Here is a 12590-nt window from a genome sequence, read left to right on the forward strand (position 1 = left end):
ACAGCTGACCCCCACGCGCTGCACGACGGGACTCGTAGTTCCGGCGCAAAGGTCGTACGACGCTCCACTCTCCGCGGAGAGCGACGTCACGTGATCCGGCCACTCCCCGGAAATGGCGTAACAACAACGCGTGGCGCCGACGGTCGCTTCCGCAAACAGAATCGTGGATGGATGTGTAGGTGAGTGTGGCGGCTGGGACGCTGGCTTTTCTTTGAATTTAGGCCCTCTGCTGCCTTCGTTCTTGAAGGAGGACTCCAACTCTTGACACGCGCTCGCTTCGCGTTAGCCCTGTTCCTGCAGTACTAGTAGCGAGGGATTTATTGTGCACTCAGCCAGGAGCTAAGTGGGCAGTACTTGTAGGAGTTGGTGGGCTCTGTTGCTTCTCCAGACCGAGCGAGCCGGGATCTGGAGAAGCCAGAATTGGAGCCTCAGGCCGCACCTCAGTGGTGCCGAGAAGGCGGGTTGGGGAGGGGTTGTCAGATCCTAAGAAGCGTCTGTAATGAGCGGCGGTTTGGAAATACGGACCCGAGGTTTAGTAAGAGCTAGGCCGCGCCAATGACGGAAGAGGGTGAACTTGTCTGAAGATTTCCCTTCTCGCCTCTGTTGCGTCCTCCTAGGCCCCCGAGTTGACCCCCATCTAGCTGGCGGGTCGGGGCGGAACAATTACCTGCTTGAGGTTAAGCCAGGTGGCCCTGGCGCCCTACTCGGTCGTTCTTTGGGAAACTGAAATGACGAAGACATGGCCTGCCTCAGAGGTGTGACTGGAAAGCCAGGTCGAAATGCCTATTTGGATATTTAATAAACTTCCATCTCTATGTCAGTTTACTCAGTACCCTAAGCTCCTTCCTTGAGGATTCTGAGGGGCAGCTTTCTTTAGTTTGGAGTTTATTCATGATTGCACTTTGATGCTCAGTTTCTACTCTTACCTTACCCACCTCTGCGGTTCTTTGAAATTTTATGTTGTTTATTCTGACCTATTCGATTTTTTTTTTTACATCCCTTTCATAGATATAGAGTTGCCTATAAAATACAATCCACTCTTACTCCTAATACTAATTTTAGGCGCTGATTGCAGCCAGCGATGTTAAATCACATTGGTTTATTGGACTTTAAACCAATTTTTGTTTCCTTAATAGGAAATAAGTGGCAGGGTGGAAAAGATAGGCGTTTGATAATTTTGTGGCCAGTATTGCTACATAATGATTTTAAGTGGTTATTCTGAAAATTACATTTCTGGGTGATTTTTTTTTTTCTTTTATTCAGTTCTTCCTAGTTTGGCATGTCTTGGTATTTTGTTACCTACCCCTTGGTTATTGAAAGCTAATATCCCTTGAAACTTTTCCTGGTTTATAGTGACTTGTTTTTACCTATTCCCTTAAGCAACCTCATTTCTTACTCTATTTCTTTACTCAAAAGACCTTTTCCCCCTTCTTCATAATTTTCAGGTTCTGAATTTGCTGAATTTCATGGATTTTTTTACTGTTGCTCTCCCTTATCCATTTGGTTTGAATAATACAGCCTGACATTTTAAAAGTGGTATTTAGGCTGTAAGCTTCTTGAAGACTAACCAAATAGTGCCTTATTGAGATCCTTGTAGTAGGAGTATAGTGAAATTGTCAAATGACTCAAAAATTTCTGTCCCAGGGGCGCCTGGGTGGCTCAGTCGGTTAAGTGTCTGACTTTGGCTCAGGTCATGATCTCACTGCTCATGGGTTTCAGCCCCGAGTGTGGCTCTGTGCTAACAACTCAGAGCCTGGAGCCTGCTTTAGATTCTGTGTCTCTGTCTCTCTCTGCCCCTCCCCTGCTCACACTCTGTATCTCTCTCTCTCTCTCAAAAATAAATAAACATTTAAAAAACCCTCAAGGGGCGCCTGGGTGGCGCAGTCGGTTAAGCGTCCGACTTCAGCCAGGTCACGATCTCGCGGTCCGTGAGTTCGAGCCCCGCGTCAGGCTCTGGGCTGATGGCTCAGAGCCTGGAGCCTGTTTCTGATTCTGTGTCTCCCTCTCTCTCTGCCCCTGCCCCGTTCATGCTCTGTCTCTCTCTGTCCCAAAAATAAATAAACGTTGGAAAAAAAAAAAACCCTCAAAAAAAAATAAATTTCTGTCCTATAGTTCACTTATTTCTGTCCCCCTTCCATTTTACACATTGGTCTGTGAACATTAGAAACGGACTTAATAGTCATTAAGTTGCAGGCTGGGTCATGAAACTTCTTGTCCAAAGCTATTTATACTGTCTTTCCTTTCCAATTCTGACACGCATTATGAAATAAGGATTTCAGAAGTTAACTGTAGGTTCCCAGTCTTTTCCTGTTCTTGGTGCCCTTAATATCTCTGATTATTTTTCTTAGTTAACCATGAAGGATTACTAATGGGATGTATACACCTGTTAGGTACTCTCAAGCTTTGAAGTCAGATTTGACATTGCCAACTTCATTTCCTGATTCACATTGATTTGCTGTGGTACCACCACAACCTCAGCTTCACAAAGTTCTGATGTCATTGAAAGGAATGTAGTGCAATCTATTCATTTGAAACCTCTATTTGAAGCTGTATTTGTGATATCTTCCAGATGTCAGATATCATGGTTTCCCTTAAAATTTTAAAATACCTGCTGTACCTGTACAAGTTTGCTATAGTGTCCAGCTCACAATTTGGGAACCAAGGCTATAAAGTAAAGATCAGAGTAGAAATGAAACTAGTGCTTGTATAATACCCCCACTTCATCTGTCAGTTTCAATGGCAGTAATGACTTTTATGGATAAGATTGTATAAAGTGTTTGGGGATTATAGTTAGTACTTGCATATTAGCATATTCAGAGATTCATTTGTAATATAGACTAGTTAATATTTTCAATATTCTGTCTATAATGAGATTTTTTAACTCGTAGTTGATAACTGAGATTAAATGACTAGCTTCTGGTTAAAATTGTTTTAAAGTTTCAGCCTTGATGTTTACGAGTAATATCAAACTTTTGCCATTCCAGTGTTAGTTCACGAAATTTTACCATCTAAGTAATCAAAAATGGAAAATTCTGTAAAAGCAGAGTGTGAAAAGATCTCTCTTGAAGAGGCAAAAGCATCAACAGATTTGGAAACAGAGTCTTCATTCAGTATTAATGAAAACACAACCACTCCTGGGACTGGGCCCTCTGAAAAGGCTCCTATCTGTGGACACGTAGACACACCAAAAAAGAGAAAAATGGAATTTGAAGATGATATTGTAAAGGAAAGTTCTAGTTGTGGGGAAGACACTCCAACCAAGAAAAGAAAACTTGATGCTGAAATTGTTCCAGAGGAAAAAGGTTCTGGTGATGATGAAGGCATTTCAAGGAAAAGAAGAATGGAAACTGATGATTTTCCAAAAGATGAACCTTCTACTGGAGATGGCACACAGAAAAAGAGAAAAATAGAACTTGAGGATGTTCCTGAAAAGCAAAAAGTATGTTGAATGTGTTTTCTTTTACTCATAATGGAATATGTCACATTGGAATGTGGAGAAGCTGTGAGATAATACTGTTTTTTACATAATCTTAAACCTTAAGAATATAAGTTTGTAATTATTTTTTATCTATTTGTAATAGATAATGTCTTAAAAGATAGAGTAGGTTTTTAACTCTAATTTAGTTGCTTTTATTTAGATGAAACTTGTAATTGAGATAATTTTTGTTATTTAAGAACTCTTATTTGACTACAAACTTGAAAACCAGTTTTTATAGTTTGCTTTTTCTCAGTGTTTTAAAAAACCAGTTGATACATTTTTTTCCTTTTTTGTTAGGTATTCATCACTTTCTTGTGTCCTAAACAGTAGAGATTATGACTTAAGATGATAAATTTCAGTATTACACCCAGCTTTACATTCCTTTCTTTAAAAACATTTCTTTTTAATGTGTTTATTTATTTTTGAGATAGAGAGAGACAGAGCATGAGCAGGGGAGGGGGCAGAGAGAGAGGGAGACACAGAATCTGAAGCAGGCTCCAGGCTCTGAGCTATCAGCACAGAGCCCAACGCGGGGCTTGAACCCACGGATTGTGAGATCATGACCTGAGCTGAAGTCGGACACTCAACCGACTGAGCCACCCAGGCACCCCTACATTCCTTTCTTAATGTGATTCTTTAAATGATATTGTTTCTAACTTCTCATTGGTGTAGTACATGCAATTTTAAGGCTGATATTTAGCATGGATATTCTAGAACAAGGAACAGCAAGTTATTTTCATCTGGAAATACCATATTATGAAGGAATCTGAGGCAGAATCTGGATTTGAATAGAAAGAGTACTTCAGTGAATGAGTAAAAATTCTGCCATCAGTCTTGAAAAGTAAGGTGTCATATAGGCCAGGCATTTGTCGTTGGTGGAGTGTGAATTCTTGTTAACAGAGGGGAGCTTGTATTATAACCACAGTTTTCAAACTTTATTAGCAGCAGAACCTTTTTTTCAAGTGGAAATCTTAAACCTGGTATGTAAGATAGGTAAAAGATGAAGCACTTTGGTTGAACAGGGAAATGTGGGAATTTGAAGCCCTTTACCTACCATAGCATTTTTGCAAAATGCTTAGTATCAGGTAAGGAGCACAAACTGAAACTTTGGAGTTAGATGAAGAGAAAAAAAAAAAAAAACCACAAAAACAAAATCATTGACATGAATACAGCTTATTGAGTTCTAATTCCTTTGTATTATTTAATGCTTATGTGAGTTTTAGGATAATATAACTTATTCCTATTTTATTCTCTTATAGGAACCCCATCCACTGATGGACATTTATTGAATTGAATAAATCAGAACTCTGGAAGAGTACTGGTTTTATTAAGACATTGACACCAAAATTATACAGATGAAAGATCAAGATGAAAATTTTAAACCAAGAGATGTTTTTAAATACAGGAAACAGGGGAGAACAAATCTTACGTATGATTATAATTAGTAGGATTATGTGGTCAATGTCATTGCTTTTTGAAGTTTACCAATTTTATTAGTATTTTATCCGTATATAGGTCAGATGCTCTTTTAAGACTTATTTTTGCCATGTTCTGATCCTTAATTTTATTCCATTCTCTTATTTTCAGAACTTAGAAGAGGGACACAGTTCAGCAGTGGCTGCCCACTACAATGAACTTCAGGAAGTTGGTTTGGAGAAGCGTAGCCAAAGTCGTATTTTTTACCTCAGAAACTTTAATAATTGGATGAAAAGCGTCCTCATTGGTATATATGATTGATTTTTTATTTATAGTTTGGAATTTTTTATTTTAGCTTATGTCTCGGTTTTTTTTTTTTTGTTTGTTTGTTTTTCTTTCCAAATGGTTATACATTAAACTACTTGGTCTTTCATTCCTATTCATTTAATTATCCAACCTTGACTTGGTAAAATTGGAGCAAAAATGAAAACTAGGCCTTTAAGATACATTTTTTTCATATTTACTTTTGGAGTAAATAAGATATTGCTGAGTGTTTAATTGATATTAAGTTCATAAGTTAACCAGGCTTTCAAAAGGCAGTATGCTCCTTTTATACTAAGAATTAAGGTTACCTAGTGCTATTAAGTAATTATTCTATGTTACTCTAATAGTTTTGGGGCAGTGACTCATTGTTGGATTAAGCATTCAGCTTCTATTAAGTCAAGAAAATGGGCATTGTCATGATTTTTCATCTCTAGGCCTTTAATGAGTTGGTAAAGATGATGGTATCACCACATATGTGGTAATTTTTTATTGAACTTACACAGTGTCTGGGGAAAAGTAAAGTTTACTTTGAGGCTTGATAAAGACATCCAACTTTTTGGAGCCAGCCAGCATTTTATTTATGGAAACTCATCTTTAAAATTAAAATGTGGGGTGCCTGGGTGGCTCAGTCGGTTAAGTGTCCGACTCTTGATTTTGGCTGAGGTCGTAATCTCGAAGTTCATGGGATCCAGCTCTACACCTGCTTGGGATTCTCTCTGTCTGTCTTTCTGCCCCTCCCCTGCTCATGTGCATGCTCTCTCAAAATAAAAAAAAACATTAAAAAAATTAAAATGCAAATCATTGGAGAAATATGATTCAGAACATATTTATTGCTCTATATATTTAACATATTAAGTAGATTCTTAGGTGAGTTTAGAGAATTTTTAAAAGCCAGTGTGTTTTGAAGTTTTTCACAGTAAGATTTTGGTGTTTTTTTTTTTATTTATTTAAAAGCCAGCCTCAGGAAAAGTGAGAATGCTTTTGTGATGACACTGGAAAGAATGAAGTGCTAATTATGGAGACTTTTTAGTAGTTTTGATGATAATTTACTAATTTTTATTTTACTTATTTTAAAGATTTTATTGTTTTAGTAATCTCTAATCCAATGTGGGACTTGAACTCACAACCCTTAGGTCAAAAGTCACATGCTTTACTGACCGAGTCAGCAAGGCATACTAGTAATTTACTAATTTTTAAAGATACCTTATTCATTCTGAATAGTTATTAGGAGTGGGAACTAGGCTCATTATTTCGAACACATATTAATATTTTCTATCTCACTTTTGTTTTTCATACTCATTTTATTACAGAAATATGACTTATTTGTCTCTGATAGTTTTCAGCTAGGGTAATTAAATGTTGCCTCCCAATTCCTCCCCGCCCCACCCCCCTTTTTAAGGTTAGTATTATGGCATTTTTAGTCTATTCTTTTAAGGTAATCTTTGAACCCTAATTCTCATTTCTTTTCAGTTTTTCTTTTCCATTCCTCCTCATCATCAGTAACATAGATAGCTTCTTGGGTATTTTTTCTGATGTGTCATTTGTTCTTGTATTATTCATTGAATAAATATTTTTAAGTTCATCTGTATTTTTTACATCATTGTATTATTTTTATAATCAGGGAAACAGGTCATTTTCAAAAAGTCATAAGTCAGATTTAACAAATTTTTTCTCCCTGCATATTCATGCTATTCTTTCTTCCTTCAGCAACTCTCTCATTGGGTGCTTTGCTATCTGCACCTGTCTTTCTGATTCTTTTGCAACAGTGTGGTCTGTGCCAAGTTCTGTCTCTGGCTTTTTCCTTTCTCTTTTCAAACACCCATTCTTTGTCATTCATTTATTATGCTATTTAAGTTTTCTAGGAGAAAATTAAATATAGAACACTGTGCTTCTGTCAAAGTTACTTTAACGTCCTATGGACAGTGAAAGGCAGAAATATTTACACAGAGTATTTTAGCAGTCACAGTAGTACACACATGAAATAGGAACTGTTAAACTCAGAATAATAAGGACAAGAAGAGTAGATCTAGGATTCAGCATTGTATCAGGTTTTTGAATTGCTGAATACTTCAGTTTTTTAAGAATATTAATAGGCCTTTAACTGATATTTGAACCATTTGGCTATTCATACATTGGACCATACTGATACTATTTGTTGGTTATTAATGTGATTTGGTAGATTGGGATGAAAGATTTTTTTTTATTAAAATTTTTTTTTTCCAACGTTTTTATTTATTTTTGGGACAGAGAGAGACAGAGCATGAACGGGGGAGGGGCAGAGAGAGAGGGAGACACAGAATCGGAAACAGGCTCCAGGCTCTGAGCCATCAGCCCAGAGCCTGACGCGGGGCTCGAACTCACGGACCGCGAGATCATGACCTGGCTGAAGTCGGACGCTTAACCGACTGCGCCACCCAGGCGCCCCAAGGGATGAAAGATTTTTTAGAGTGGTTTAAGAATTCTGATGATACTGGGGCACTGGGGTGGCTCAATTGGTTAAGTGTCCGACTTCAGCTCAGGTCATCACCTCACAGTTCGTGAGTTCGAGCCCTGTGTTAGGCTCTGTGCTGACAGCTTGAAGCCTGGAGCCTGCTTCAGATTCTGTGTCTCCCTCTGTCTCTCCTCCGCTTGCACCCTGTCTCTCTCTTTCTCTCTCAAAAGTAAATTAAAACGTTTAAAAAAAATAAAAAAAAAGAACTCTGATAGTAAAGTTAAGAGGTATGTATAGTTTTTGGACTTATATTTGTTATATTTGTTTTGGTGGTAAGCCTGACACCTTTTTTGAAAATCAAGCACTCTTGACCCCATAATTACTTTGATTTACGTAGGTATATTCTAAGCTAAACATTTAGCTTTCGGAAAGAGAAAACTATAAAAATTACGAGTAGGTTTTTTTCCTTATCATGAGCAAGTGTTGGATTTTCTTGTATTAATTAGAATTTAAAATGTCTGCTATTCAGTGTTGAATCAAGTTCTAAGAGTAACCTTCAAAAACCTGTCTTACTTTCTAAAATACCAGACACATACTCTTTTATCTTTAATGCTAGAGGATGAACTTAACTAACTCTTAGTCATATTTTGAAAATTTACCAAAGTTATGAATTATATAAATGAATGTTTAATAGTTTATAGTAAATGTCAGGCAGAAGTTAGTAGGTTTTTAGGGGTTGCAGTTGATGCTGTAGTAAAAATGGAGGAAAGATCATTTCTTATGACTTATTTCTTTTAGGGGAATTTTTAGAAAAGGTACGACAGAAAAAAAAACGTGATATCACTGTTTTGGACCTGGGATGTGGCAAAGGTGGAGATTTGCTCAAGTGGAAAAAGGGAAGAATTAATAAGCTAGTTTGTACAGGTAACGTAAATAATGATGTGGGGAAGAATAATTCGTGATCAGTCAGGTAAATGGAAAATGAGCAGGATCTCATTATCACATGATACTAAAAGATCTTATAAGAAGATATTTGAGGCTGTGTGTGAGATGGGTGTTTTTAAAAATGAATTATGAGACTTTACTGATGGTATTATGCAGTATAGTTAATGAGCCTGGTATAACTTGTCCTCCCTAAAAGGAAGGAAGTAATCAAAGAGTCATGTCTAAAACACAAACATGAAAAGACTTCCACTGGCCAAAGATAGGACAATTTCATCATCAAAAAGAATAGTGATTACAGTAGATTGAAACACCAAATAAAGGGGAAACCCCCCCCCCCCAAACCCTTAGTATTCACCCTTTGAGGTTGCTATAGGAAACTTACTCATTCTGAAATTCATAAATTAAGGGGTGGGGGCTGAGTATGTATCTTCCTTACCTTATGTGAACTGTATTTCAAAGTAACCAAATGGTTGACAAAGAAAATTCCTCTTAACTAAAAACTCCTAATGAATAAATGCAGGAGGAATGATGAAAATCACTATTTTCCACCCTCAATGAAATAATAGATCTAAGCAACAATCATAGAAGTTGCTAAATCTATTAGGTGAAAAGTTGATAGGAATTTAATAACTGAATGAATCAAGCTCCTGAACCCACTGGTCAGTCTTAACACTGAAGTAGGACAAGCAGATGTTATGTTCTTCTAGTGCAATGAAATGTACAGCACCATCTATATAAAGTTACCTATTTTGACACTTCCCAAATTTTTGGTTTTATGAGTGCCATACACCTTTATTTTTAAGATTGAGGATGAGAAAACTTTTGTGTATGTGCCTATATCTATTGATTATAGAAATTAAAACAGAATTTAAAGAATATTTTTCATCAATAAAAAATAAAGTTTAGTGACAAGACTAAAAATATTTTAGTCTTTAAAAATATTTTTCCAAATCCCTTTAGAGTATAGAAAAATAGGAGACAACTAGATTTTCATACCTGTTTCTGCATTCATTGTGTTTTGATGTGTTATTTTATTTGATGAATAGTAGTAGTGAAGGAGTATTTTAACACTTTTCAGATAATTGAGCATATTCATCTTTGATATTATATCAAAACTCAACAGATAGGGGCGCCTGGGTGGCTCAGCCGGTTAAGTGTCCGACTTCAGCTCAGGTCACGATCTCGCAGTCCGTGAGTTCAAGCCCTGCGTCGGGCTCTGTGCTAACAGCTCAGAGCCTGGAGTCTGTTTCAGATTCTGTGTCTCCCTCTCTCTGACCCTCCCCTGTTCATGCTCCGTCTCTCTCTGTCTCAAAAATAAATAAAAACGTTAAAAAAAAAAAAACTCAAGAGATAGTAGTTCCTTACAGATAGTTATAATGTGGCATCTGAATCTGTATCAATGAACTTGTTATATTCTGTTACATTTAAATCCATTGGTCTGTCTTGCGCTTTGAATGGATCTTTTCCCTGTAAGATTTTGTAATATTTGGAAAATAATGTTCACTAAAGTTATGCAGATCTTCTAAATGTTGACATCAAGAAATCACATTTTTTTTAATGTTACCATCAATCAGAAAAGTTTAAGTATTGAGAAGATGCCCAGCCTGTGGTGGTAGATAGAAGTGTTTCAGATTGTAATTTTCACTTGAAATCTCAAGTTTTATCATGGGTAACAAATACAGTCCTTTGTTTTCCTTACACTGGAGGTTCACTTTGTTCATTTTCAAAAAATGTCTGCCAAATCACCAAGTCTAAATAACCGGTTTATCTGTCACTGGTTCTTTCAAGTGAAAACAATTCTCTATGAAAAAAGTGTCCAGTGCAGCTCACAACACAGTCACACTGGTCCTGTTCAAACTTTGTTAGGTAGCACAGATATTCTGTTACTTTCCATTTCATCACACAGAATATTGAAAAAGAGCTGAGCTTTATCAAGAGCATTCTTAAATGAAATTAGGTTTTGGGGTTTTTTTGTCCATGCTAGTTTGTAGTGGTGAAGAAGATATTAAGTATTATGTGTACCATTTGGTGCTGCTACCTTGTATTCATGATAAGGTGCCAGCATTTTACTTTTCATTCCTTTTGCACCATCAGTGCAAATCTCAACATGGAAAAAGCAAATAACATTCTATTAAAAAAAGCAAACTTGATATTTTCTGAGCTGGGCACGTAGTTTAGGTTTTATAATTCAAATTGGAGTCTAAATTTTCTACTTTTAACTTGGAATAAACATTTAAAAATAATGACTGGACGTTTCTGTTGTCAGTATCTATTGAGAAAGGTTTTAATCCTTTTAAAAAGTAATAGGATATTTGCATTTGAACAGAGACTTTCTTTTGTTTTGAAGAAAATAGAACCTCCTTGCTTTTACTAAGGTTCAGTTTGGATTAATGTGTAGATTTGTTCCATCTTTGCATTTACATTTTATTTCTTTAGGTCTTTGCCAGTTACTAATGTCTGTCCCTTTCTGCCTTGCAGATATCGCTGATGTTTCGGTCAAACAGTGTCAGCAGCGGTATGAGGACATGAAAAATCGTTGTCGTGACAATGAATATATTTTCAACGCAGAATTTATAACTGCTGATTGTTCAAAGGTACAGAATTTTTTTAATTTGTCTATTTATTTATTTTATTTATTTATTTTTAGAGGTGGGGGTAGTGGCAGAGGTGGAGAGAGAGAGAGAAAGAAAGGGAAAGGAAGGAAAGAAAGAAAGAGAGAAAGAAAGAAAGTAAGTCAGTCCCAAGCAGGCTGCATGCTGTCAGCACAAGGCCCAGTGCAGGGCTCCATCCCGCGACCTTGTGATTATGACCTGAGCCAAAATCAAGAGTCAGATGCTCAACTAGGTACCCTTGTCAATTTATGTTTTATATTTTTCCTTTGGATAAATGATGTGTTTTAAAAATCAGTTCATTCTTTTAAAATGTGCTTTGAAACATTAAAAATCTCAAGACATGCATTTTCAGTTTCAACTGGAAATTCTATTAATGGTAAATTTTCTTAAATGACCCACTGAGTATTTCTGGGAACTTTTTGCTTTTAATAATTTGAACTCTTGAAATCACTTGTTGCTTTTCCATTCAGACAAGACTTATTTTCCGGTATTTTGAAAAAGAACTGAACTTATGTTTTGTTTACAGTATAATTTATTAGGGTAGTTTCCCAGCATATCAGAGTTTGGTGCTTTCCACCTTCCACCTGTTTCTGAATTTCCTAAAAACTATGAAGTTTAAGAACTACAGGGGCGCCTGGGTGGCGCAGTCGGTTAAGCGTCCGACTTCAGCCAGGTCACGATCTTGCGGTCCGTGAGTTCGAGCCCCACGTCAGGCTCTGGGCTGATGGCTCAGAGCCTGGAGCCTGTTTCCGATTCTGTGTCTCCCTCTCTCTCTGCCCCTCCCCCGTTCATGCTCTGTCTCTCTCTGTCCCAAAAATAAATAAAAACGTTGAAAAAAAAAAATTAAAAAAAAAAAAAAAGAACTAGAGTGGCACTTGAATAGTGAAAGTCTCACCTTGACCTTTAATGCTTTGTCTGACTCATTTGCTCATTAAACTATTATAGCTGTCTTTAATCCTATACGTCTTGTTTGCAGTTGTGAAAGTGAAGTGGAAAAGTGGTAGTATACTGCTAGAATGTCAGAAACCTTTAAAAACACTTCTGCATGTTTATAAAGTATCCCAAAGGCCAGCTTTATGTTTTTTAAACATACTGTTAAAGTTACTGTTCAACATCATTTTACTTTAGCTTTTAAGTAAACCAGATAAAAGCATCAACTCTTTTATTTTTTTATTTTTTTAATTAATTAATTAATTTATTTATTTTTTTTTTTATTTATATATGAAATTTATTGTCAAATTGGTTTCCATACAACACCCAGTGCTCATCCCAAAAGGTGCCCTCCTCAATACCCATCACCCACCCTCTCCTCCCTCCCACCCCCCATCAACCCTCAGTTTGCTCTCAGTTCTCAACAGTCTCTTATGCTTTGGCTCTCTCCCAC

At 36.8% G+C, this 12590-nt stretch overlaps 1 protein-coding gene across 1 annotated transcript in view; it reads left to right on the forward strand.

Moving 5' to 3' along the window:
* Positions 1-103: 103 nt before the first annotated feature.
* Positions 104-12590, forward strand: part of RNMT (RNA guanine-7 methyltransferase) — a 45265-nt gene continuing 32778 nt past the window's right edge. Inside the window, 5 exon segments of the mRNA XM_040479488.1 lie at positions 104-179; positions 2985-3439; positions 5066-5201; positions 8448-8573; positions 11073-11188. Of these exon segments, the coding sequence (XP_040335422.1) occupies positions 3023-3439; positions 5066-5201; positions 8448-8573; positions 11073-11188 (795 nt within the window). The 5' untranslated portion in view covers positions 104-179; positions 2985-3022.

This window comes from Herpailurus yagouaroundi, unplaced genomic scaffold (genome assembly GCF_014898765.1).
Source record: "Herpailurus yagouaroundi ecotype Mexico unplaced genomic scaffold, PumYag 142, whole genome shotgun sequence".
In the NCBI taxonomy this organism is placed as follows: domain Eukaryota; kingdom Metazoa; phylum Chordata; class Mammalia; order Carnivora; family Felidae; genus Herpailurus; species Herpailurus yagouaroundi.